Source organism: Sander lucioperca, chromosome 5 (assembly GCF_008315115.2).
Source record: "Sander lucioperca isolate FBNREF2018 chromosome 5, SLUC_FBN_1.2, whole genome shotgun sequence".
In the NCBI taxonomy this organism is placed as follows: Eukaryota; Metazoa; Chordata; class Actinopteri; order Perciformes; family Percidae; genus Sander; species Sander lucioperca.
In genome coordinates this window covers 6650321-6677958 of record NC_050177.1, presented here as the reverse complement: position 1 = coordinate 6677958, position 27638 = coordinate 6650321, and the positions used below count along the sequence as shown (strand labels likewise).

General features: G+C 40.5%; 2 protein-coding genes and 1 long non-coding RNA gene across 4 annotated transcripts in view; all 3 read right to left on the bottom strand.

Annotated features, from left to right (window-relative positions):
• Window positions 1-1322, bottom strand: part of LOC116046568 (limbic system associated membrane protein) — a 782424-nt gene extending 781102 nt beyond the window's left edge. Inside the window, exon 1 of the mRNA XM_036001580.1 lies at window positions 1078-1322. Coding sequence (XP_035857473.1) covers window positions 1078-1141 — 64 coding nt within the window. The 5' untranslated portion in view covers window positions 1142-1322. The remainder of the gene's footprint in view (window positions 1-1077) is intronic.
• A 22083-nt stretch (window positions 1323-23405) lies between these two features.
• Window positions 23406-25349, bottom strand: LOC116046567. The gene is made up of 2 exons (XR_004104168.2): window positions 23659-25349; window positions 23406-23628 (listed from the first exon to the last, which is right to left on the bottom strand). It is a non-coding gene; the product is annotated as an uncharacterized LOC116046567 (long non-coding RNA).
• Window positions 25350-26312: 963 nt separating this feature from the next.
• The window catches only part of igsf11 (immunoglobulin superfamily member 11), a 99541-nt gene continuing 98215 nt past the window's right edge, over window positions 26313-27638 (bottom strand). The window contains exon 9 of one of the 2 annotated variants that reach the window (XM_031294953.2): window positions 26313-27350. In XM_031294953.2, coding sequence (XP_031150813.1) covers window positions 26798-27350 — 553 coding nt within the window. In that variant the 3' untranslated portion in view covers window positions 26313-26797. The remainder of the gene's footprint in view (window positions 27351-27638) is intronic. The other variant, XM_031294954.2, reaches the window with a different exon arrangement.

The following is a 27638-nucleotide window of genomic DNA, read 5'->3' as shown; positions in this document are numbered from 1 at the left end:
CTTTCCTTTTCTCAATTTGGCCAGCTGTGGCATAAGTTAGCTTGGCAGTCAGTTCCAATGCAGCCAGTCCTGTCCCCCGAGGGCCGGTGGTCTACGAAATTTCCCGGCAGATTTTTTGGTCCCACTCCACCCCTGGTCTGATCTCTGCACACACTAATGCTACTTTACTTCCTAGGTGTGTGTGTGTGTGTGTGTGTGTGTGTGTGTGTGTGTGTGTGTGTGTGTGTGTGTGTGTGTGTGTGTGTGTGTGTGTGTGTGTGTGTGTGTGTGTGTCTGTCTGTGTGTGTATATGTGCACGCTAGCCTGCCAGGGCCTCGCCTATGAAATATGCAACAACCACAAAAGTAACAGAGTCAAAGTTCTCCATCCGACTGAGTTATCAGTAAACTGATGGAGATCCTCTTTCCCATAGAGCTCACAGCAGCTGCAGTGTTACTCAGTGTTACAAGCATGCAGACACACCGTGTCATATCATATGACTATAAAATACCAGCCACTAAATGACAGCAGCCAGTTGCCAGGAGAGTCATCGGCCTCAAGGATCTCCTCCTCACAGGATGAGATCCAGAACCTGCTGCTGTAGACTACATGAGGCACTCGCACAAAATGCAACAGATTATTGTCTAGCTGTCACAGGTAAGTGCTCATCATAGCTTTGCTCTTACCATTTTGGAAAGTGCCTGAATGTATTTGAGTCTCCCTGCAAAACAAAGGCAGAGGTGATGTATATGTGCCACTCATCCAGCCCTTACACATATCAAGTTTGCAAATGAGTGCGTCTCCACCTTGCTGAGCACCGCCGGCGGTTTGTTTCACACAAGTCATTTTGACATTTCAAGCACGCACAAAACGCAGATACAATATCCGAGATGCGCAACAGCCAGAATTCAGAGAGCCAGGCATTATTAGCATGAGCCTGGTGAACCACCACAGGCACTAACAGGCAATCAAGACTGCCCCAAACAATCCCCAAAGACTCCAAACTGCGCCATACCACATTACTACACATCAATTGCAATCTATATTAAAATTATACTGGTAACTACAAAAGTAAAGAATGAAAGAGTAGATTCTTGCCTTGAAATCCGAAGAGAAAAGAAGCGCAGGGGATCCAAACGCTGTATATCCAGAAGTAATGCATGGCGTCCTTTAATCGGGTCCTACGCTCCTCCAGACGAAACTTGATGTCCTGACGAGGGTCGGTGTCCACGGGTAATGTCTTGACCACGAAGGTAAAGCGCTATCCTCGGGGAATAATGCCTTCAAAGTGACACAGCTAAGCAGCAGCAGCCGATGCGAACCGCACAAGTGCTGGAGAACTAAACACTGGACTCTGTCTCACTCCTGCAGGCTGCTGTGTGCTGTACGCTCATAGCCTGGCCTGCCCTGCCATCTAGCGCTTTTAGAGAAAAGGAGAATTTGTTCAGAGGCAGAACTCAAGCTTCCGTTCATTATTAGCTGAGCTCAATGAGCCACTACACACATTATATCAGTCTGTTGTCTCAGGAGGGGTTTGAAGAGCGTGTCTCGAATAAAGCAAGGTTAATTGAGGTTGCCATGGAGATATCTTTTTAAGGAGCCTATGCTGATCAATATTGTTAATATGTTACATAAAGTTGATAACAGTCCCACTATAGCCTAAGTCTAATATATAACCATAAATTAAAAAAACAATATAATCGGGTTATTATCTTAATTAATTTAATAAGAGACAACAGGATATTCAATAATTTGTTTAGAACAAGCATAATAATAGGCCTGTGCCGTCCATATAATGATGACAGAACACGACATATGTAAAACACAATTCATATAATTTAAAAATGTACATTCGCATGTATTATTTATGTTTTTAAAATCTGTTCAAAGCATTTGTCTTGGTTTATTCCGAATATCTTAGTAATATTTTGCATAACCAAGTTCAACGTTTTCAAAATAAATTATCAAATATTCATGAATGACTACCAAATGATTTGTGAAGCATGAATAATTAAAGTGGGCCCCTGTTGTTAAACAGCGTTTAGCGTTGTGTAAGGGACTTTGGCGGGTTCTGCTTCTTGCTGATGATCTCTTGGGCTCCACTGCATTACTGTCTCATAAGAAGGACGTCATTGACCAAAAGCTCTGGAAACTCATTGTCTATATTATATCATGCCATCAAACATTCACATTAGTGAATAGTGTCAAATGTTAGGAGGATTGGGATCCTTATTACAAGCCCTTAGTTTTTTTTTTATTCCACCTCTGCATTGTATTGTTATTGTATATTTCTGTATTGTATATTTTATTTTATTTTATTGTATATGCACAAAGAAAGAAAGATAAATACAGCAACTGTTAGCTTTTGTTCAGAGGCTGTCTGTCTATGTCTATCTACACTGTATGTATCTGTTTTATTTTGTCATTTGTTGATAGTTAGTCAGTCTTGAGTTTTTTTAAGGACAACAGTTGGTACAGATTGATGAAGGCAGAAGTCTTCACAGTTGGTATAGTCCCAAAAATGTAATGAAAAAATTCCAATTAATGTTTGCTGCGAGCTTGCCAGCCAGATGGACATGCCCTTGCTTTAACTAAGTAGAAATGTTGAAAAGTAATTACAAGAATGAGAGATGGACATATTTTTAACATTGTTGACACGTTTTGTACTTGAATCTCAACTTCTGTCCCATGAGATTAAACTGCCCTATGGACTAGAATCTTCTCTGTATATTAAGGTCTTGAGGCAGCTTCTCTGCCTCTTCCAACAACTCCACCATGAGGTACCGACAGTGATTTAAATCTGTGTGAAGCAGCAATGAAGAAAAGTAACATTGAATAGTAGGCTGAATGGAAAAGTTAGCCTTAAGGTCGATTTAAGCTTCTGCGTTGAATCCACAATCCACGGCTTACCCCCGCAGACCCCTCTGCATCGCCGCAAACCCCTCTCCATGCCTTCCGCCGTAGCTCGACGCGCCCCTCCAAAAAATTGTAACTTTGCGTCGAGGCTACGCAGACCGCAAGGACTGTGATTGGTCAACTCGTCCTGTGTGTTGATAGTCGGTGTTTCAAGCAGCCTATTATGGGGAGTAGCAACATGCTAGTTCACTGACATAAGCTTTGCAAATAAACTCAGACATATTTTGGTTACAATGACGGAGTTATCCATTTGTAAAGTGTCTATATGTCAGTAATGTTTTGAAATTAGCACTTCGCCAACAAGCAGTACTTTGTGGGCAAGTTGTGCTAAAGTTTGCTTGCTAACATAACATGAACTGGCTGGCAGACACCTCGCAAATAACCTCAGACTTATCACCCCCTAGCGTTGTGGCGGTGAAATGCACCGCGATGCAAAGCAACCCCGACGCAGAACTCCAAAAGGGTCACGAAGCCGTAGGAGCGACGGCGTAGCTACGGCGTGGAGTTGACGCAGAAGCATAAAACAGCCTTTAGCCTTAAACATTAGCCTTGGTCATGAGACATGGTTTCCACATATGATTTTACATTTGGGCTTTTGAAGAGCTCTGCACTAAGCCTTCAGAATATCTCCAAGTCATTTTCCGTGATCTTCAGTTTCCATGTCACTATCCATACAACTGAGGGTGCCTAAAGTAAAACACTGACACTCTACCAGCTACAAGGGAGCTTTTGTGTAATAATGAGCTCTGACATTTCCAACATTTTACTATCCTTCGGGGCCATGCAGTGTTTTTCAGCGACTTTGATCTGACGTTTTCTACAGGCATTTGGATCACAGTCTTCGTTGTGAATACAGCAATGGGCACTTAAGCTGAGGATGGAATAGATCATACACTGTGCAGTGGAACGACCATGCCATTTAGTAAACATACTGTGGAGTTTAGGGACACCTATCTATGTATCTTGGTTTGGTCCAAGATTATGATCATCAGTAAGTTTGTCAACAGGAGGCATACAGCTCTGTTCAGGTTTAGGAAGGAGAACAAAACAAGCAGTTCCATTCACAGAAGCACTTACATATTGTATGAGTTCTCCGACCTGCTGATGAGAGACAGTTCTGGCTTCATGGACCCACTTGGGCTGCATTTTAACTCTGTTTGGATGCAATGCAAGATTTCCCTGCAGGATAACTGTCCTCACTTTCAATGACAGGGTGAGGACATGAAGATGGATGGATGGATGGATGGATGGACGGATGGATAGATGGATGGATGGATGGATGGATAGATTTGGTGCTTTGAAATTTGGCTGGCAGTGTGTCAGTGTTTTTCTTCACTAGCTCTGCATTTAAATCAAAACCCTAACCCTAACCCTTAAATCAAAATATGACCTTACTCTCTCTGCAGTTAGGGTGGTACAAAAGGGACAGAGCAAATATATGCTAATGACAAGGCAGAAAAGGAGGAAATAAAGCAGAGGACAGTAAACAGTGACAGGGGAAAAGACACAATGCAAAGACTGGATGGAATAAATCAATAAATATGTCCCAGAAGACAATGATGTGAGATTGAGAATTCCCAATGATAGTTTAAATCTTGTTTCATGTTGGAATCAACAGCCACAACAGACCGGACAGATCAAAATATCTTCTTCAGCATACACACTGCATGTTTTCATAAATTATTCATGACAATACCACTATTCTCTGTGTGTGTGTGTGTGTGTGTGTGTGTGTGTGTGTGTGTGTGTGTGTGTGTGTGTGTGTGTGTGTGTGTGTGTGTGTGTGTGTGTGTGTGTGTGTGTGTGTCTGTCTGTGTCTGTGTCTGTATGTCTGTATGTGCATGTTATCTTTGCAAATGCTGAGTACCTAAAAGCACAGGAATAAAAAGGTAAAATGTTCTGCAACAAAATATAACCATTTCACCCAGAGTGGATTTTAACTTTCACTTTTAACATGCCTCCTTTATCCCCTGTTAGCAATACATATAAATCCACTGTGACAGCATGGTAACCTCAAGAAATTGCAGAACAGAATTAATTATTTCCTGGTGTGAAATTACTTTTTAACAAACCTATTAAGGATTAAGAAAAGTGTTTATCACGCAGTTAACATGGTGAATTTACCAGTCCATTCAATGTCACACTTGCCTACAAATCAAAGCAGTCTGACACATTTAATTAGTGTAGGTGAAATTGCCTTATTGCATTCTGTCAACAAGGTAGAAATGGTAAAAAAGTCCAATGGTTTTCATAAGCATTCTGTGTCATCTCCCAAAAAACCTTGCCACTGAGGTGAAATCTTTTTGCTGTTTATTCAGGATGATGAACCGCTGTGTGAAGGCATTGCCAAAAGAGAGCATTCAAATCCAGAAATACTGAACTGACCTGAACCATAGTAATGGATTAAGGCTGCTGCTCATTCAGCAACACAGTCTTTGGATAGTGAATAGAGAGCAACTACGGTGTATACTGTTGCAATAACTGCAATAACTCTGTTGAAACGCCACAGGAAGTGACTTTCTCCAACCTCCAGTTCAGCACCATGGACAGAGACAGTGCAGTGGCAGAGCACAGAGCTTAGCTCTAAAGAAGACTGTTGTACTCATAACAGTATATTTGCAATCAGTACTAGCAACTAATGTATGTACTGATGTATTCACTAATGCTCATTTACAATATATGGAAGAGGATTAGGGCCACATGTGAAACATTTTCATTTAAAGTCAGATTTCTGAAAATTCAGAGACTTTATTCTCAGAATTCTGACTTTAAACTCAGAACTCGTGTGGCCCTAATCCTCTTCTGTAAATATAGCCTCCAGTACATATTCTCATTTAAAATGAAATATGATTATCAAGAGCTACAGGATCTTGGGCAACACATATGACATATTTGATTTTTCACTCCCCTGTTCTGCTTTGTCTACACTCCTTACACCATGCTTTCTCATACTCTTTAAACAGTCCCCCTGAATTTATGTGGAATTAAATTATCTCATATGAGTAGTGTTACCCCCCAAAAAGGAAGGGATAGTCCCAAGTTAGAGCAAGTAGAGCTATGCTGAACTCTTCATTGGGTCCATTATTCCCAGCTCGTGGCCAAGCATTCCTCAAGCATTCCTCACACCCACCGAACTTTAAGCGGCAATCTTTTTTAGAGTAACAATGTATCAAACAACAATGTGAAAACAATGTCACAATGAACAAACAGCAGACAGATACCGTTAGCAACTAGCTAGTGAACATAGTGGGGCTTTTAACAGCTATAAAGCCATATATTCCCCTCAGACAGCCATCTGGAAACACAACTCAAAAAGAATGACAATGTTGCTTCCCAACTGCTAATGTTGTTTCTGCAGCCCCCAAGTGGCAAAAACTGGAGTTCTGGAAATCTCTTGGTTGGAGGACTGCTAATTGTTGTCGAAAGTTGGTCTCTACTCCTCTCCATTCCATTATGAGTAGTGACATAACAGTAGTCTTCTGGTTCCAGTCCAATAATATACAGGTGGAGCAATAGACCTGCATCATATCAAAGTCCAGCCAAATTCTGCTGGTAACCAAAACCATTATTGCATACTTATAGCAGTCTGGCTTTCTACCACAACAGCCAATGTATTGTCCAGTCTTCTGAGCAGGTTATTGACTGTCCTTCGAATAGGTTCACAGCGTCAAAAGGAAGGAAATCCCAGGTAGAACTGCTACAGACCATGCTCACTCAGGCAACCAAAACATCCCTTTGGGATATGGAATCACTACATCAATGGCATGGTGATGCCAGCACCATCTGCCTTCTCACACTCTGGCTCTTTACTTTCCTTGTATTTGTGTGTTCAGTGTTTATTCAACAGGCTCACTGGTTCCGGAGAGCTTCTCTCCTCTCCTCATTACGTGATTAACAGTGTCACCTGCCACCTGCCGGCACAGCTGTCCTGCATTTGTTTATCAGTGCTCTCAGTACATGGAGAGGTTTTTGTAGCACGTACCAGTTGTCTGAGATGTCAAAGTTGTCCATGTTGCCAGGTCTATGGTTCTCTGCATGGTTCTCTGTTCAGTTGTTCTTTTGACTGTCCAGGACTATTTTTATAAAGCATCTTAGATTCCAAAGAGTCATGCTGAAAGATTGAGTGGGGCTGACATTGGAGGTTATTATGAAGCTTCCAACATTTCTATAACTAAGGAAGACAACATGGGAAGTAGAGAGACTGACGTAGTTAAACAAAGTAATCTAATTATTTGTACATATTAACTAAAAACTTGACGTGAATTTAAGATTGTAGAATAATGTTAGTAATTGCAGTTTTAAGTTTAATTTTTGGGAAACTTATTCTTAAAAGCGAGGACATTTTAAGGAGAACTACATACTGAATCCAAACAATAACATGATGACAATAAGTGTAGAACGATGTTTAGGAGGTAAAAGAGGGATAAAGAAAAGAAAAAAATCTCTTTGGAGACTCTCTGTATTCAGATGAAGTCAGAGAGAGTTTGAGCTTTCCGGAAGGACTAAAATGACTAGATTGGAGCTGCCTGGAAGGAGGTGAATGAAAGAATCAGAGCTGCCTTTTTTACCAGATGAGAACAGCTGGAGGGAAATCAAGGCAGATTGGGACAGCTGCTGGCGCTTTAAAGAGGCGAGAATAGCTACTGAGCTGAAAGAAATGCAAGCATGATGTGGCAGCTGAAAGTTGTGATTGTGAAAAAATGAATAGCTGGTCATCACCTTCAAGAATGAAGTGATTTCTCTCAAAAAAGTGCATTTTGCAGACTTTGGTCCAAGGCAATGAAAGACAATGGCAATGAATGAAACAAGATTACGAAAGAGAGAGTGGAAACCAGAATGTAAAGATCTGTATCGTATATGTATACGTCACATTGTTTACACATTATCATTTGATACATTGTTACCATAAAAATATCAGCCACTTTAAATAGTGAGAAGTAAGAGAGAGAATAGACAGATCAGTCTGGTATTCCTTATTCATCTTACCTTCTACTCTATGTACCAGACAGACAAAACATTATATTCAACAGCAAACAGCTGTCTTGTCTTAATGCCACACTTCTTTGTTTCCCTACTTCTCTGGACAAATACAATATGGCTGCAAGTAACATAAGAGAGAGGCAAACAGAGAGAAAAAGGTAGAAATAGATTGGGAACAGACACAGATGGGGAAGCTGAACAGTCCTTGCCTTGACACAAGGCTTAAATTTGATTTCATCATGCCGTTGCAATATCCTCTCCTCCGTGTAATGCAATCATCGTTTTCTCTTTCTTTTCAGTGCAAATGGAGGCCTCTGAAGGGAGGGAACATGTACTGTAGTGAAAGAAAAGACTCCACCACTTCAATACTTATAAAGGGGATAATATGGAAGTAATAATGATCACCCTGCTTCATTTCAATTGTCTCCCCAAAAGTGTTTCATTAAAAGGGTGTTACTGTACCAAGAGGGGATTTTCTCTCACTCACTTCATAGAGATGTAAAAAGTGGGAAAATATCACCTTAAGAACTATAACATTGTTTATGTAGGGCCCAGTTTGAGGTTCCATTGTGTATTTTTCTTATTGCTGTAGATACCCACCCAAACACTGATGTCAGGTCATGTTGAGATATATATATTTTTTATAATTAGTCTTACTGAGCTTTGGAGATGCAGCGACACTGGTCACCTCACATGTACAATCAAGTCCTATGGGAGAAGCATAACAATTCAATTCAATTTTATTTATAGTATCAAATCATAACAAGAGTTATCTCGAGACACTTTACAGATAGAGTAGGTCTAGACCACACTCTATAAAGCCCCAACAATTCCAATAGTTCCCCCAAGAGCAAGCATTAGCAGTGGCTATTGCGACAGTGGCGAGGAAAAACTCCCTTTTAGGAAGAAACCTCGGCAGACCCAGACTCTTGGTGGGCGGTGTATGACGGTACAGGATGTAGCGTGGCACAGCAGAGCATGGGTGGACGCGGTGGACGCAGCAGGACGTAGCCGGGCATTGCAGGGAATCGCAGAGCGTAGCCGGGTGTAGTAGGTCCATAGCCACAGCTGCACCCAAGACCCAGGTCTTGGTGTCACCCTAATCCGAGGCGATGTTCTGGGCGAAGAAGAAACATAAGGACTCCGGGGAGTAAACTCCCCAGAGCTAGGTGAGTAACAAGCACTTCTGAGACAGGATGTGCATAAAAGGAAACAAAAGAAAAGAGCGTGTCATAAGAAGGAACTTCCTCGGCAGTCTAGAATTATAACAGCATAACTAGGAGAGGCACTATATTATTGATTATACGATAGGTAAATCTGATGACTGTAAAGAGAAGCAGAGAAAAGCAGGGGTGCTGTGTCTGCTATACACCCTGCCCCGCCGGTCTAGGCGTTCACTGCAACTCCTCACTCCCTAACTATAAGCTTTATCAAAGAGGAGAGTTTTCAGTTTAGTCTTAAATGTAGCGACGGTGTCTGCCCCCCGAACCCAGATTGGGAGCTGGTTCCACAGGAGAGGAGCCTGATAGCTGAAGGCTCTGCCTCCCATTCTACTTTTAGAGACTCTAGGAACCACAAGTAACTCTGCATTCTGGGAGCGTAGTGCTCTAGTGGGACAATAAGGTACTAAGAGGTCCTCAAGATATGAAGGAGCTTGACCATTTAGAGCTTTATAGGTCAGAAGAAGGATTTTAAATTCAATCCTGGATTTTACAGGAAGCCAATGGAGAGAAGCTAATACAGGAGAAATATGATCTCTTTTCTTAGTTCTTGTCAGAACACGCGCTGCAGCATTCTGGATCAGCTGGAGAGTCTCAAGGGACTTATTTGAGCATCCTGATAATAAGGAATTACAGTAGTCCAGCCTGGAAGTAACGAATGCATGGACTAGTTTTTCTGCATCGTTTTGAGATAGGATGTTCCTAATTTTAGCAATGTTACGAATGTGAAAAAAGGCTGTTCTAGAGGTTTGTTTTAGATGGGCGTTAAAGGATAGATCCTGATCAAAAATAACTCCTAGATTTCTGACAGTAGTACTGGAGGCCAGGGCAATGCCATCCAGAGTAATTATATCTTCGGCTAATGAGGTTCGTAGGTGTTTCAGGCCCAGCACAATAACTTCCGTTTTGTTTGAGTTTAACATCAGGAAATTGTAGGCCATCCATGATTTTATATCTTTAATGCAAGCTTGAAGTTTAGCTAGCTGGCTGGTTTCGTCTGGCTTGATTGACAGATATAATTGGGTGTCATCCGCATAACAGTGAAAGTTAATTGAGTGTTTCCTAATAATATTGCCTAGAGGAAGCATATATAAGGAGAATAGAATTGGTCCAAGCACTGAGCCTTGAGGAACGCCATGGTTAATTTTAGCGTAATTGGAGGGTTTATTGTTAACATTAACAAATTGCGATCGATCAGAGAAGTAGGACTTAAACCAGTTTAGTGCGATTCCTTTAATGCCAACTAAATGTTCCAGTCTCTGTAAGAGGATGGTATGGTCAATAGTATCGAATGCAGCACTAAGATCTAATAAGACAAATACGGAGACAAGTCCTTTGTCTGATGCAGTTAGAAGGTCGTTAGTAATTTTCACCAGTGCCGTCTCTGTGCTATGATGCTTTCTAAATCCTGACTGAAAGTCCTCAAATAAGCTATTGCTATGTAGAAAATCACATAACTGATTAGCGACTACTTTCTCAAGGATCTTGGAGAGAAAGGGAAGGTTAGATATAGGTCTATAGTTGGCTAAGACCTCAGGATCGAGGGTGGGTTTTTTCAGTAGAGGTTTTATCACAGCTACTTTAAATGACTGCGGTACATAACCTGTCAATAAAGACATATTTATCATATCTAGCAATGAAGCGTTAACCACGGGTAACGCTTCTTTAAGTAGCCTCGTAGGGATGGGGTCCAAGAGACAGGTAGATGGCTTTGCTGAAGAGACCTTTAGCATTAATTGTTGAGGGTTTATAGGATAAAAGCAATCTAAGTATATGTCAGGTCTAGTCGTTCTTTCTAGCAGTCTGTCAGTTAAAGGTGACCCATTAGAGGTTGGGGGCAAGAGGTGATGAATAGTATCTCTAATTGTTATAATTTTATCGTTAAAGAAACTCATGAAGTCATCACTACTCAGAGCTATAGGAATAGATGGCTCAATAGAGCTGTGGCTATCTGTCAGCCTGGCTACAGTGCTGAAAAGAAACCTTGGGTTGTTCTTATTTTCTTCTATTAGTGATGAATAGTAGTCTGATCTGGGCTTACTTAGGGTCTTCCTATAGGTTTTCAGACTGTCTTGCCAGTCTAAACGAGATTCTTCCAGTTTGGTGGAACGCCATTTACTTTCAAGTTTGCGCGAGATTTGCTTTAATTTACGAGTTTGGGAGTTATACCAAGGTGCTAGTTTCCTTTGCTTCATCGTCTTCTTTTTAAGGGGAGCAACAGAGTCTAAAGTAGTCCGTAGGCAGGCCGTAGCACCGTCTACGAAATTATCAATTTGAGAGGGACTAAAGTTTACATAAAGATCCTCTGTTATATTACGGCACGGTAATGAGTTTAGTGCTGTTGGAATATCTTCCTTGAATTTAGCTATAGCACTGTCAGATAGGCTTCTAGCGTAGAAGCTTTTATCTAATTTCGTATAATCGGGTAGTAAGAATTCGAAAGTTATTAAGAAGTGGTCTGATAATAAAGGATTTTGCGGGAATACTATTACGTCTTCAATTTTGATGCCATATGCCAGCACAAGGTCAAGGGTGTGGTTAAAACAGTGCGTGGCCTCGTGCACACTCTGACTGAAACCAATTGAATCTAGTAGTGAGTTGAAAGCAGTACTAAGGCTATTGCTGTCAACGTCCACATGGATATTAAAATCACCTACAATAAGTACTTTGTCTGATTTTAGGACTACACATGATAAAAACTCTGAGAATTCCGATAAAAATTCAGAATATGGACCTGGTGCTCGGTAGACAACAACAAATATAATAGGCTGTACTGTTTTCCATGTTGGATGCTGAAGATTAAGAACGAGATTTTCAAAAGAGTTATAATTTAGTTTAGGTTTAGGATTAATTAACAGGTTTGAGTCAAATATGGCTGCAACTCCCCCTCCTCGGCCTGAGCCTCTAGAAATTTGAGTATTAATATGAGTGGAAGGAGTGGCTTCATTTAGACTGACATACTCTTCATGGCCCAGCCATGTTTCAGTTAGACAGAATAGATCAATTTGATTATCGGATATCAATTCGTTTACTAGTATTGCTTTAGAAGACAGAGATCTGATATTTAGTAGACCGCATCTAATTTTCCTATCCTGTTCTATCATTGCAGTGGTAGTTGTAATTCCAATTAGGTTGTTAAGTATTGCCCCTCTTTTGGTTACCTGTGATTTAACTGATCTGAGTCGAGTTACAGACACTGTCTCGTTTTTTGGGGCAGGTTGTGGCTGACGTGAACTGGATGCTAAATTGACTATGTTTGCAGTCAACTTCTTATTACTTAGGGGATTCAACACTTTGTATGGTCTATTGTTGATTATAACTGGAATAGTACTAGTACTACATGTTACCCTGCAGAAAACATTTTCAGATTCATTCACTTGTAAAGTGCCATTAGGATCAATACCTGGGGGGCATGAATCTGTGATATTTTCAACAGAATGTCAATACTTAACTTTCAGTGTGGTCGTTATGTTGTCAGATAGCAGCCTGGCTCCATGTCGGTTTGGGTGGAGACCATCATGTTTCAGCAGGCTGGGCCTCTCCCAGAACAAATTGAAGTTGTCGACATAGGGAATGCCCAGGGAAGCGCAGTGGGGTTTCAGCCAGGTGTGGAGCCAGAACAGTCTGGACCATCTTTCAGCACCCTTTCTGTAGGTAGGTAGAGGCCCAGAAATGACAATCCGTTTTCCTGTGCCCATCAGGGTGGTGATGAGAGTGGTGAAGTCTTTTCGAAGTGCTGTCGACCGTCTCTCTCTGATGTCGTTTGTGCCCACATGCACGATGATGTTGTCGACCTTAGCGTGGCAGGCGAGGATGCTGGGAAGTTTGTGCTGGATGTCACGGACCTTGGCACCAGGGAAGCAGTAGACCTTGGACGGACCGCTAGGTGTAGGGGGAATGTAGAGGTCCCTGACCATGGAGCTTCCGATGACCAGCGTGGAAGTTGTTGGGTCTGAAGGGGGGCGTGCCGACTGTGTGGATGGGCCAGGATGAGCGCCGTGGGGACGTGGCAGAGAAGGGTTTCCGCAGAGCAGAGGGAACTCCTCATCGTTCATCAGAATGGTGTAGCGATTTTCTAGTCGTATAGGTTGGGCTGGGCCTGAGCGTTGTCCTGACCGCCTGCTGTGGTGCTTGCTTATACGCCATGGCTCAGGCTGGTGTGGAGTGGAGCTGGTCAGCAGAGCTGACTTGGTTCTCGGCAGAAGCCGAGGAGAGACGACAGGGACAGAGGTTGTATTAGTGCGTGGTGGGGTGAGAGTAGTGCAGGGCAGAGTGGAATCAAGACATCCGACATTAGTGTGTGTGTGAGGGGAACTTCCAATGATAATGGTGTCAAGGAACTGTTCATTCACCTTGATCTGGTGGAGAGTCGCTATTCTGGCTTCAAGTTCCACTATCTTCTGGCTGAACAGGAGGCACGAGTCGCAGCCAGGTGTACAGCTGAGGGGGGGCATCGTGTAGCTTGCTAGTTTAGCTAGTAGCAACGTTGACGGAGGCCATCTCCAAAACCGATCCCTCTTCACTTGCAGTTCACAAGTCAACACTTGCGGATGCTCCTGCTTGTGTTAGCAAGCTGTGGATACTCCGTTACTACTGCCAAAATATAGAAAAGAATTCCAAGGAGGCAAACATCCTAAGGGGTCCGCGTCACCTCCCCGCTGGCAGACAGGCTAACTAGCCGTTAGCACAACAAATAGCTAGACGTTGGTTAACGGAGCGGAGGAGAGTTTTACAAACAACGGAGAAACTGCGGCCAGACAGGTCCGGTTAAAATACAGCTAGACGAAAGGATCATAAAACCAGAAAGGCTTTAAACAAGCCCAATTTAACCCAATAACCTAAATAATCTATTAGGAAGGGATACTGAACACACCTGAAATTTCACATATGATCATTGCATTGTAACAATGCACGCACACACACATACGCACACACGCGCACACACACACACACACACACACACACACACACACACACACACACACACACGGTATAAAGGTCAAAGCTGAACCACAAAAAAGCACTGCATGGAAATGTATTCTTGGATCATTATATTAAAAGGCACTCATATGTCATATATCTATAGATTGCTTCCATGTCAAGTTATCTGATTATTATGAAAGCTCTGCAGTTTTCCCTAAGTTGCACAAGCCAACCTCTATCTTATACCCAATCTGAGATCTGATCCCATATTTACAGTATATTCCTATGACAGAAAAACTGTCTTGAGTCATTTTTACTAATCACTCTCATCTTTCATTTAATCTTAATGAAAGAGGAGAGTCATTTGATGAGAACAGTTACTACACTGTAGCTTCCAAAAGTTCATTTCTATTCTTTCTCTCCAGATTCATGAAATTATGCAGATACAAAACAATGTAAATTCCGGCTCCTTTCACAACTGAAATAAGTGGAGCTGGTGTTTTGTTTTCAATTAGACTTCAGTTTTTAACTTTATTTCTCCAGACAATGTTGAGCAGGATTACAAACAAAATGTTTCATCCTTAGCTCTGTGAATTTTCTACATGATGCCTCAAGATAAATGAGGCACAAGCAAAGCGCAGCACATCTTGAGAATTAGTGTGTTTGAATTTTGGTGTGTGCGTGAGCATAAAGAAATGTGTGTGTGTATGCCTACAGTATTGTGTGTCGCTATATACATAGTCTAAAGTACATTCTGATGTTTCAGAGCCTACAGGCTGTTTCCCACTGTTCGGCTTCCATCAGAGAAACTGGAAATCAATTCAAAAAAAGTAGTGCTGTCCGTTAAACGCGTTATTAACAGCGTTAATGCAAACCCATTTTAACGGCGTCAATTTTTTTATCGTGAGATTAACGTTCTTTTTGGCCTAGAAAACTTTGTAGTTTTTTTCACATGCTGTTGCAACGACTAGTAACGTTAGAAAAACTACAACACCACACCAGATCTAGCTAGACAGGAAACAAAACAACAGGCACGCCGCACACACTTGTTTGGGCTTGCGAGCCGGCCAAAGAGTAGTAGGCTAACGTTACGTTTTGAGTGGATGGAGAGTGGGAGACGGCGAAATGGATGCCAATAAGATTCTGAATGGAAAGTTTACTTTTAAAAAGTTGTCGAGGGGGACAGTAGTTTCACGCTTACACAGCCTGTATGACACAGAGAAAGCAGCCCAACTGGAACTGCTGCAAAGTGCTGCAAATGCTGTCTCATTAACCGGTGATCACTGGACGTCAGTGAGTAATCAAAATTATTTAGGAGTTACTGCACACTATACTGACTGTGTATATCAGTATACGGTTTTAGGACTGTGTTGTTTGTATCGTTTTTTTGACTGTTTTTGTCATTTGGGACATTGTCCACCCCCTTTTCTGTCCAGGAGAACTGTTACATTCCTTTAAAGGTTACAAATGTCCTGCTGTGGCAACCAGTTTTTGGACCATTTTGTTTGTATTGTATAAGCAAAGTGTTAGTATTGCATCTCAGTTAGGTTAGGTACTTGGAGGAATTGTGCAATAATGACAGATTCACACATTTTTCTTTTGTTTACAGTAAATAAATAATAAACAATTACAAATCTTAAAGTCAAGTTCATAAAGTAACTTTCTTTGCATTCATTTGATTCCCAATTAAGATACACTGGTAAGAATGGCTTTGCATTGTTAATATGTACTTAAAAACTGTTCTGAAATGCAAAACAATAGAATTTTATTTATGTGATAAAACATGCGATTAATCATGATTAACTATAGAAATTTGGCGATTAATTAAATTAATCGTTTGACAGCCCTAAAAAAAAGGTTGCAATACATCCCCATCTTTGCTCCTCTCTGCAATATCATCTATGGAATAGTTTCATGCAAAACAAGTTTACACACTACAAATGCAAAATGGAAAGTTTAATATGCATGTGCTGTCACTTCATTAACTTGGACAGCAGCTGGATTCTCGCGCTATCACTGTCACAAGATCACCCGAGAATCGCGGGATCACATATGACACGAAAATCCATCTTTTCAGGCTTCAAGTAACGCATTTGGCTCTGAATTACCAGTTTAGCGAACCAATTAGATTCCAGTGATGAGCTACTGGCAGCTACGGGCGTGGTTTAGGTGTGTGTGACGGCCGCAACTGTTCATTCAAAACAACAACAGTGGAAGTGATAGACAGGTTCATCCAATCTCAGGCAAGGAATTTTAATTGAAAATGTCCGCCCTTTTCCAAACTGTTTTTATTGACAGCTTTCGTTCTGCGTAACGGACCATCTGGCTCATCAGGTAAGTCACTTCATGCACAACTGGGGCGCGATGTTTTTTTTCCCACTATGGCCACGCCAAGACCCGCCCTTCAATAGCTACTGTTGGCCAGGCGTCCATGCTTACGCAAGGTAACGTAACCTGATTTGTACAGGTCCTATCACCTGACCAATCGGCTACCCTAACCTCCTTAACCACTCAATGTGAAATGCCTAACCCCAACTAATCGACAATGGGTCTTGGCGTGGCCATAGTGGGATTCGTAATTTTGCAACTGGGGCATGTTCAATCTCAAAGCGGTGTGCACTGTTTTGCTATGGTTTCCTGGTTGAAAGGCATGTTTCCTTGGAACGGTGTGAAACGGTGTGCCACTGCTTTGATATATGTTTTCTCTCATTTGGTGGGTGTGTCTCCCGTTTATTGGCTGTGTCACAGGTGATACCCAATCAGCAGAGACGTGTCTGTAAACTCGTAGTAATAAAATGGCAGAGCACTTGCGATGGCTGCACGCACCCCTGTGTCTGTTTAAAAAAAATGTGTCACTACGTTTTGTTGGGGCTGAATGTGGCCCTGGGCAGGCAGCATTTTGTAGCTGAATTTGAGAGAGATTACATTCTAGCTCCAACATACAGAGTTACAATAGTCCATGCATTGAGCTGGCTAGAAATCAAAGATGTGTCAAGATGATGTTTTTTCAAAATTATATTTAGGCCGTAAAATGATCCATGCTTGATGACCATGATCATGTTGTTTCAGTATTTTACTTCAACATCTAAAGCACATTTTGTTCCTTTAACATATAGTATATCCTGCCCAAGAGACACCGTGGAAGTCAGCTCACCAAAAGTAACAGCAGCAAATAATTAAATGACAGCGCTTATAAATGTAATTACTTATTTAAGTTATATCCTGTTACTGTTTTTGTCTCTTTCCTATAAATGCAGTACATGACACAATACATTTGAATACAATTTACAATATATCTGCTAATTTTTTTTTTTTTTACTTATTTGTGTCTTAAGGAAACAGCAGTATTGTATTACTTTGAAAGTCACAGTTGGATGTTGCACTCAATACATTTCCAAGTTCTAAAAATACTTGTACCCATCCCCACTCTTGTACCCATCCCCACTCTTGATCAAAGTTTTTTTTTTCTAAGACCATTCTTCTCCTCTAATCTCTGAACCTGCCTATCCCTGTGCTGAATTTGTTTTCATCACCTCATTCTTTCTATTTTCTTTTTTCCCATTCCCCATTGATTCTCTCCCAGATGGACTGCTTTGACCTCTGACTCAGGGGGTTAACAACATCTATAGAACTTCTGCATTTCTATCAGACCAGAAAAAAACATTGCTGTCAAACAAACAGGTGCTTCTCTTCCTCTTTCATTTGGTTCCTTTCTGCCCTCATCTGTGTCTTGTATATTATATGTTTACAATTTTATTTATTGTGTAAATAAAATTCATAAAATTTTTTTTGCTTTGATTAATTGAATAAATTGCCCTTTGGGATAAATAAAGTTATTAGTTAAAATTATATAAAACTCATTTTCTTTATTTGTTTGTTTCTTTCTTTTCCTTATTTCATTCCTTGCTTCCATTTTCTAAATGGGTTTCAACTGATTCCGAGATTCTTTTTTGCATGCAAGTTTAGTCGCTGTGTGGAAAGCATAGAATGCATTAAAAATCTAAAAACTATGGGGCACTTTGGAAATTGCCTGTTTAACAATTCTCAAATGTTGTGGTAATGGCCTAAACGTACCAATATTACATGGTTTCTTTAACAACTGCTATTCAAGTGGAGTGTAGTAACAACCCAAGCAACATTGGAGACAGGACACTGTTGACTTTTGTTATCATGGCAAAGCAAAAACCTCATTGCAAATGAATTTATTAAGGTTATATATGATGAATTGGCTCATCTAATTTATTGTGGTTGTTTTAATCACATATATTGGGTATTACTGTCTTCAGCTACTATTGTATTCATTACTGTAAATATAGGTGATATTGCATATTTGGGCATTGTTGTCAATATTGCTGGTGATTTTAATACATCAGTATTCATTAATTTAAGCTACTTTTATGAACATGTGAAAGGAAGTTGTTATGTTTAGGTTCCAGTATCAACACATTTAGTGTGATTGTGACTGGCACAAATTAAACGAGTCATACAAGGGCTCACTGTTTTGTGGTTTCAGCAGATGCACAAAGGCCTGAGAAAAACAGAAAGAAAGAGAGTGAGGCAGTGAGCCAGTTCCACAGCTCAGGACTATTATGGGATGGCTACTCTATAGACAACAGAGAGGAGAGAGCATTTTAGATAGGGCCAATGGATAGATGGATAATGTATGTCCAAAGTGATTTCTCAGAAACAGCATTGTGCATTCAGCCTGCAAACCAGAGAGGCTTGATTTGCAGTATTGAGCTCCATAGTTGGTCACCTCTCCGCCCTGCTGGGAAATAGGTTTCTCTCTCTCTCTCTCTCTCTCTCTCTCTCTCTCTCTCTCTCTCTCTCTTTCCCTTGTTCCCCATCTTAATGGTCAGTGTGTTCACTTTCGCTTCAGTTAGTGAATCAGATTAATGAATAGCAGTACTATCAAGATGCATATGCACTCACATAGTTGTACTTCCTCCTGTGCATCTCAAATGCATGCTTCCTACTTAAAGTACCCATCAACAGTCCATTGCTGCTTTTAGTCGATGTTTGCACTGATTTTGAAAACCATAAAACTTTATTAGCCCAAGCCTCAGCCCCAAATTCCCCGTGCCTTTCAATAACTTTCGTATTTACCTTATTCTTGTCCGAGTCTGCACTTGGGTTTTCCTGTTCAGCACACATTCAGTCTGAAGCTTTCTATACTATTAAAGATATTTGCTCCTGGTTCACAGAGGTTGTGTAGGCATCATTAAGCACATAGCATTCTGACAGTTCAATAAAGTTAAAAGCTTTCTGCTGTGTCAGCTTTGGCAGGGTGTAAACATATATAGTCTAGACTAGTACGTGAAACTGTAAAGACATCTATCAGAGCTACAGAAGACAGAAATATACTAATAATGAAAATCACAGTATTTAGGCAGCACTTTCAAAACAAAGGATCTGCAAGGCACTTACATGAAACATGCTATTAGTTGGGGATGTAAATGTTTTGACCAAGAATCTAGAAATTCTAGAAAAAGATTCTAGAAAAGCTCTAACCCAATGAAGAAACTTTACCAAGGTTTCTTCATTGGGCTAGAGCTTTTATTGTAAAGACTTAACCCTTGACTTCAGCTTTAACATCAGTCAGCTACCAAGTGGCCACTCACGTGAGCACAATAACAGCGGCCAAGAGCACAGGGAATATTGAAAGGTTGATTTCTTTGATTTATCATAATTCACCTCTCATAACATAATTAACCCAAAGCAGACCCTCCAAGCTCCACACACATCAAGCATGGCCTCATGTGCAAATAATGAGCACAATTCTCAGGAACTCTGGTCCATTGCACTTTTTGCATCCTGCCTTTCACCAGTACACTCCTGTTCTTTTATTCTTAAAGCCAAAATGGGTTTGAGGAAGAAAAAAGTAATATTGGTTGAAATTCAGATGAGAAGTGAAACCACCACCATTGAGATTGCATTAAGACGTGTTCTGTCAACTGCAAGTTATTCCCCCTCTATTCAAATGAATTTAAATAAGCCCATAAACACTTAATCCACCACCTGTAAATACATTGTCTTTTATTATATAATGACCACTCAGAATTTACTGTTTTTCCTCATATGATGGGTTTTGAGACTGAATTCTGACAGCTTTCTGTTCTGGCTGCCATGAGTGTATAAACACTGTCCCCTAGTGGGTCATTCAGTAACTGCTGTTTTGGATAATTCCAATACAGATATTCAGATCACTACTCTCCATTACAGTAACGTTAAAGGTTAAAATGATAATAGCTATGAATAAATCAGCCAAATACACAAAGGACCCACCGACAAACCAATGCCATGCTCACAGAATACAACCTCACAAAAATACAACCTAAAACAAAACAAGTAATTAGAAGCTTTAAAGTGCCCATATTATGAAAAAAAAAATCACTTTTTCTGGGATTTGGGGTGTTATTTTGTGTCTCTGGTGCTTCCACACGCATACAAACTTTGAGTGAGATACAGATTTCTGAATGTGTCCTGCCTTCAGCCTCCGGCTTTCTACTTAACTAGCCGAAACGAGGGGCCTAGGGGGCTAACCGTTAGCATGCTAGCGCTAGCATGCTAGCTCGTTCTCAATGGCAAAACACTGCTACAACACACACAAATTCACCCTAATCTACAAAATAAATTATATAGAACTACTTACATGTCCCTGTTCTGCAGGTATTCCACACAAAGTTGGAAGTGCGCCCTCATTTAGAAGAAGTCTCCCGGCTAATCCTGCCTTGTACAGGCCGAAGTTGTAGAAACACCTAGCTAGCTCATGTAATCCTTACCTAACTACTGCGCATGTGCGACTGACAACAAAGATCTTACAGAAGTTGAGAGGTCGCACTCTGTAGCTAAAACAGAGACTTGACACAGGGTCAAAAGAGGAGCTGCAGCAATGTGCAGTACAACAAAAATATGGTGTTTTTTAAAAATGAAACCATGTAAACCTATTCTGATACAATCTCAAATTACAATTATGAACCTGAAAATGAGCATAATATGGCCACTTTAAAGCAGTGCAAGATAAGGCCGGCTTCACACTGGCTGCGTGGCATGAGCGTGACAGCTGTGTGGCGTGTCCGTTTTTATTTCGGCTCCCATGTTAACAGGTTAGAGCTTGCACACTGCCGTCTCAGGCGCCGAAAACGCATGCACGCTAGAAATAGGACCGACGCCTATTTTCCACGCGACACGCAAGCGTGTTGGAAGCGTTTTCATGCAAAATAGAATACAAAAAGATGTTTATATGTCATTTTGACACGAATACATATTAATAAATTATATTTTGACATCTATCAGAAAGTCGCTAGGTTTTGACATAAATGCAGATATAAATGTAATTTAAAAAAATAATAAATAATTATTGATTTTCAAATATTGCACCTGTCAATACAGAACTAAATATTTTGTAGCCTATTTTGCCGTCAATACTGCCGACGTCTTTGCTGTAATCAAATCAGTATATATTTATGTTTAACATGAAGTATGCTACTGCTTGAGTGCAGTAAATCAATGGGAAACATACATGTGTACAGACAAGGCTAGCAGCAGCGCTGCGTCAGACACGTTTCTGGTGTGCAAAGACAGAAAAATCCATGCAGCCGCCACGCAACTGACACGCAACAGAAACGCCACGCTCACGCCTCGCAGGCAGTGTGTGGCTGGCCCCAAATTCATAAATTATCATTGCTACATTTCATAGTATACTACTGAGTCAATGTGCAGTAACAAGCGGAAATAGTATACATGTATGCACACTATGGACTCAGTCATGTGTTCTAAATGTAATAAACTACACCGTGAGAGTCAGAAGCACTGCACAGAGCAATAGTGTAAACCTAAGCATTACAAAGAAAAAAAATATAATTGGTAAACACTTTCTGAATCTCTATCTTTACTTGGAAGACATTTCATTTTTGCAGTATTACACAATTTGTCTTGGGAATAGAAACCACAAGAGCATGAAGAAACTAGCACACTAGCATATTCTTCATATTGTTATTCTGTACAGCTCTTGTCTGTATGGTTGTCTCAACAGCCTGCAGGAGCACCAACGGCTGGATGAATGAGTTTCAGAGAAAGCTTGCTGAGCAAAGCCTGGAATATGTTATTCATATTACAGCAGCAGAACCTCCTGAAGAGGATAACTAGTGTACATGACATTTTATGCAGAATCTGTACACATTATACTTACTGTACATGTTCCTAAAATGCAGAATAATGTTTCTGTTTTTCAATGATGATCCACTAAAACATGCAACACACAAACAAAGAAGCGGGAATGTATTAACAATATTTATTTACTACAATTTCCAGTGTTATTTTTCCTATTTCATTTCATTTCAAACAGTAAGAACAGAATGTAGTTGTATACATATTTACAGATTGGTTTTACTATTGGCAATATATTACGTCATTATTTATCTACAGAACCCATATACCACCTTGTGTACCACACGCCAACCTATGGCCAGGGTAGAAGATGAGATGTTTATTTAATCTGGGTTAAAGCCTCAGTAGTTTTCTACTGATTGTGCGCTCTTTTCTCCATTGCTCCTGCAAACGGAGGGCAGAGTTAAAGCAAAATAATCTCAGTTTAGCTTTTCTAGCCTGACATTTTCTCTGAGAAGAACAAAGCCAGATATCTTTGAAGAAAAGTTTTTCTTTAATGTTGTCAGCCAGTGCTCAAGGCAGGGACACTGGGAGAGATGGTGAGTGAAATCTACATAGACAGAAGACTTTATTCAGAAAACACTGTCAGACAAAGAGAAGGGGGAGGTGATAACTTACCTTGGATTATTTGACCTCTTTAAGCCTTACTGTACTTATAAATCAATGTGTGTGTATGTGTATGTGTGTGTGTGTGTGTGTGTGTGTGTGTGTGTGTGTGTGTGTGTGTTGCAGGTGAATTTAAACAAAGTACTGGTTAGACCGGGGTAAATGTACAAAGATGATCAAACATATTTGTGATTGATCTGGACTGGTACATAACTGACAGAATAGCGAATAAATGAATAGCAATGCAGATATTAAACTATGAGCCGTTTATGTCATGACTTCCAGGCAAAAAACAGGAGAAATTCAGGATTACCTTTATATCCAAACTGCAGGCCTACATCATTGACAACAAACTGTGATGGAAAACCAGTGTTGACTAGGATGACATTAATAACACAAAATTACACCTTGGCTAGTATTTATTGTTCAAATGATCCAAAAAATGTGTAGGGATTAAAGAGCATTCTGTTTTATGTAGGTTTCCAGTCTAAAATAATACACTAATACCATTCTAAACTAGCTGCCAACCCTCCCAGTTTTAAAATTTTTTTTTTTTAATTTTCTAATTCAATTAGTTTTTTTTAAATTTTCTAATTCAATTAGTTTTTTTTAAATTTTCTAATTCAATTAGACTTACTGTATTTGAGTGCATATAACACCTACAAGGAAACCGGATGAAGACATACCTACATTTATTTTAAATCGTTTTTCTAAAGTCAGTGAAGTCCTCTTGACTAAATAATACAAATGAAAGAAAATGTTTTCCACCATAATTCTCGAGATAATATGTTTTAAAGCTGAGAGCACTGTTTGTATTGTTAGCACATCAATTTGTCTCAGTAAAACTTGAATGCCAAAACGGCACATTTAATTAAAACTCATATATTAGACGCATAAACGAAATTGCTCTGAAGAATGAAAAAACATTACTGCATTTAACACAAATAATTGCTGAATCAAATATTGCATCATAGCTACAAGAAATTATTAGTGTTGTGCATTCAGGTAATGCACAACAAGAAATGAGGATTGCTTAATTTGGGAACACTGTAACAGTTATTTAACAGACTGGTGAGATTTAGTCAAAACATAAATACAGTAGGTCAGAAACACAGTGAAACGTTCTACCATACAGCATAGGTGTCTCTTATTTATAAACATATGGCCATTCATGTTAAACCATACTGTATTTACCTCAGACCTTGTAATGAAATGGCAATAGTCATTAGAAAATAATAAACATAAAATACAAAAAACCCCTTCATTGAAACCAATAACACTGACTATCAAACCCAGCTTGTTGTCTAATGTAACAAAAAGAGTTTACATTTTTTTTAAATTAAGACACATGAGTTGTAGAATATGTATTAGTCAGACGCAATGTATTTTCTTTGATTCACAATCTAGCCTACTGTTGAAGTTACAATATGTACAGTAGAAAACAATAGGTGTTAGCCTTTGCCAAAAAAAAAAAAAAAATCACCTTTAAATATATATTTGTCTCTTTATAAAGCATTTATGAAATAAGACATGCTCTTATCCATGTCTTCTCAAAGCAGCACTAATTTGACATGAACCAGATTAAGACAACATCGAGGATGAACACAGCAAAGACTACGACAATATCCATCTGGAGTTTCAAGTTTAAATCAGGGGGATAGTAGCTTTCTGTTGTGAAAATCCAGTGCTTGTGCTATCTTTATATCACCATCTACGGTATATGCTAACAAATATCACCAGTGTTTTGTATGTGGATAAAAGTTTCGATATATGTTGTTTGGGAAAAGGCCTTTACACACCAAGTCCGTATTTTTTGTCCGAAATTACCGCATGTTTAAAAATAAATACGACCTCATGTTGTGTCAATCGAGTTTACACACTGATTCCAAAACTTTCATCCGTTTTCAGGACAGGTTCCATTTTGTGCGCTTTTTTCATATCCGGGGATTGGGGATGGTGGGTAGGCCTACTGATCTCAAAACAAAGGATGTACGAAAGATTAGACAGCAAAATGCAGCAAATCTTCCAGCAAAGAGTTCCAGGACTTGGGTCCTTTCAAAGAATAAGATGTTTAGCAGAATGATACCTTACAAATGACCATAGACTTTAAGGATTTAACAGACTTTCAACGCTGGCCACCTACAGTAAATGCACCACAAAATTGTCCTCACTGCTTGACAACTCCATTTTGTCTTGTATTGCGAATTTTCATAACAAATAGTAAGGGTGTCCTCGACTAAGAATTTTCATATTCGAATCAGAATTGTCAAGTGTTGCCTATTGCCGACTGACCGTCGAATCATGTGGATGGGGGCGACCGTCGGTCATGGATCATAGAAAGTGAAACTTAAATCTGTCATGGGGCGGTTGGATTTATTTACCCATAGTCTCGCATTGCCAGACCTTCCTCCACCTGCCGAGGAGTGTCTGGCTAGGCCACACAGCATTCCGGGATGGGAGAAAAAGGTGCTGTGGTTTATTGGCACTCTTTTAAACCAATCACAATCGTCTTGGCCGGTCCTAAGCACCGGACGGAGCAACGGCGCCTCTGCAAAATAGTCTATTGTGTACGTGTACGTTAAAAGGTTGTTTTAGTCGTGCAACAGAAAATTCTGATTGGACAGATAGTCTAGCTAGCTGTCTCAATTTATCCTGCAGAGATCAGAGTTAAACCAGAGTTTAAAATTCTAACACAAAGAAAGCGGAAGGTTACGGACATCCAGCCAAAAAGAGTGAAATCTGGCGGAATTTCCGGCGGCAATGGAACAATCCCGGAAGTGGAACGTCGTGGATATAGACTACTTTACCCACTTTAAAAGATTTATTAAAAGCTTCAAAGACTTGCGACGAGACAAAACCGGTTTAGAACGTTGCAAGGAAAGGTTGCAGCGGTCTGAACCGGCCCGGAGGCTCAACGAGCGCCCGCAAGCACAGTATGGTCGAACGAGCTAGAGAGTAACTGAAGAGAGCAAGCGTCGTTAAAACAAAGCAGTGAATCAGAGAAATAAAACGCTGTTTTTGCCGTTTCAGCTCCACAAGAAATGCAGCTGTAGCAAGAATCTCACTATCACTAACGTTATCCACATTCATATTTAGATGCAACAAATGATATCCAGCTACAAAAAAAGCCTGAATGTCGGAATTTATGACAAAAGTACAAAGAGTCGTGCTATGAAGATGATACACTGTCTCATCTCGTCGTATTGGTGTAAACTGGCAGGTTTCAGAACATTGCAGACCGGCGCATTAGAAGTAGCTGCAAGTTTTCAAAAAAATACAGACTTGATATGCAATGGCCTTAAAGTATGTCATTATTTAAGACTAAATAATTGTTTATAAGACAGCAGTTTTGATATAAAATTGCTCCGAAAAGTGCGCAAATGTAATTAAAATGTTTACTTTCAATGAAGTATATTATGCAATGTATTGCACCCAGTAAAACCACTCTCCGTAAGCTTCTAAGGCCATTTCACCCAACATCATTTCATTTTTCTGTCAATCAAAATTACAACTGGGAAATTAAATTACTGGAACTAAAATTGATTTAATTTGTTATCCTAAAACAAGAGACACACGCATTTATGTGGGAATCCGAGCTCACTTCTGTCTGACCATGCAGTATGAACACATTGAGATGAAAATGCTTTGTGTTGCTTTGAGTCCCCCACAATTAACCCAATCATCACAATGATCCAGCCCTGAAAATGACCAGGGAATCCAGGTTCTGCAGGAAATTTCACTCCAGCTTTGTTAAATCATCCAAGTCGTTGAAAAATAGTATATGATGCTTGTCTACGAGGGTCCCGCTCATCAAGGAATTGGCATTAAATGAACTCTGCACTGTAAAATCCCAGTGTGTTACATAAAGAAAGACACAGTTGTAAAGGGCAGCAGGCTGCTTCAGCCCATATTTAGTGGGGGGTTTTTATCAGAGGGTTTCAAACGTCACAACCAAACACTCTTTTAGTCTGGTTTTCAAAGAGAACAGTTTACCAAATGAGATTTCACACCAGCGAGCCTGCTCTGCTCTGGGCGGGCACCATGACAGGCACCGCCCCCATCCGCTCCAGCGTGGCCTGGCTCACTGCGTAGGAGTGCGTGTGCTGCCCGTGTGTGGACGTCACTACCGGTTTGAGGCTCACAGAGCCGTTGCTGCGCACCATGGCGGGAGGGGACGGGGCAGAGTTTGTGGTGACCACCAGAGTCTTGGGTGGTGGGAGCGTGTGGCTGCCATTGGCAAACGATGTCGTTGTCGTTGTGGGCTGCGCGTGGCGGGACAGTGGAGCTGAGCCTGGCGCTGTGACCACTGTACTCTGGCCGTGTCCTGGGTTCTGGGCCTGTCCGTGTGCATGTGAAACGTGAGCAGCAGTGGAGAAGGTCTGGCGAGTGTCTCCATTGTAGCGTGTATAGGAGTTGGTGTCGTAGTTGGGTTTGGGGTTGTGCCAGTAGCGGCTGTTGTAGGTGTTGGTAGACGTCAGCGTGTCGTTCTCTGAGGATGAGGCGTCTGCATGGAACGCCTTCACTGATGATGACCTCTTGGGAGGAAGGTCATCTTCTCTGTGAAGAAAATATACGTGGAAGTTGTGAAGATGTCAGTGATATCATGAATGATAGCAGTAAGATAGTCAATTAGTCTTCAAATATTTAGCACAAATCCTTTATTGGTGCATTCAAAATGAAAATAGCTCCTCTTTGCATTCAAGTTGCACTATACTGATCACTTTAATACTATTTATTCATTCATTTTTGCTCTTATTTTTTTACTCTTAATATACAGTGGGTGGTCACAGTAACTGGAACACCTGTACAATTCATGCAGTAGCAACACAGGTGCCAAAAACTACA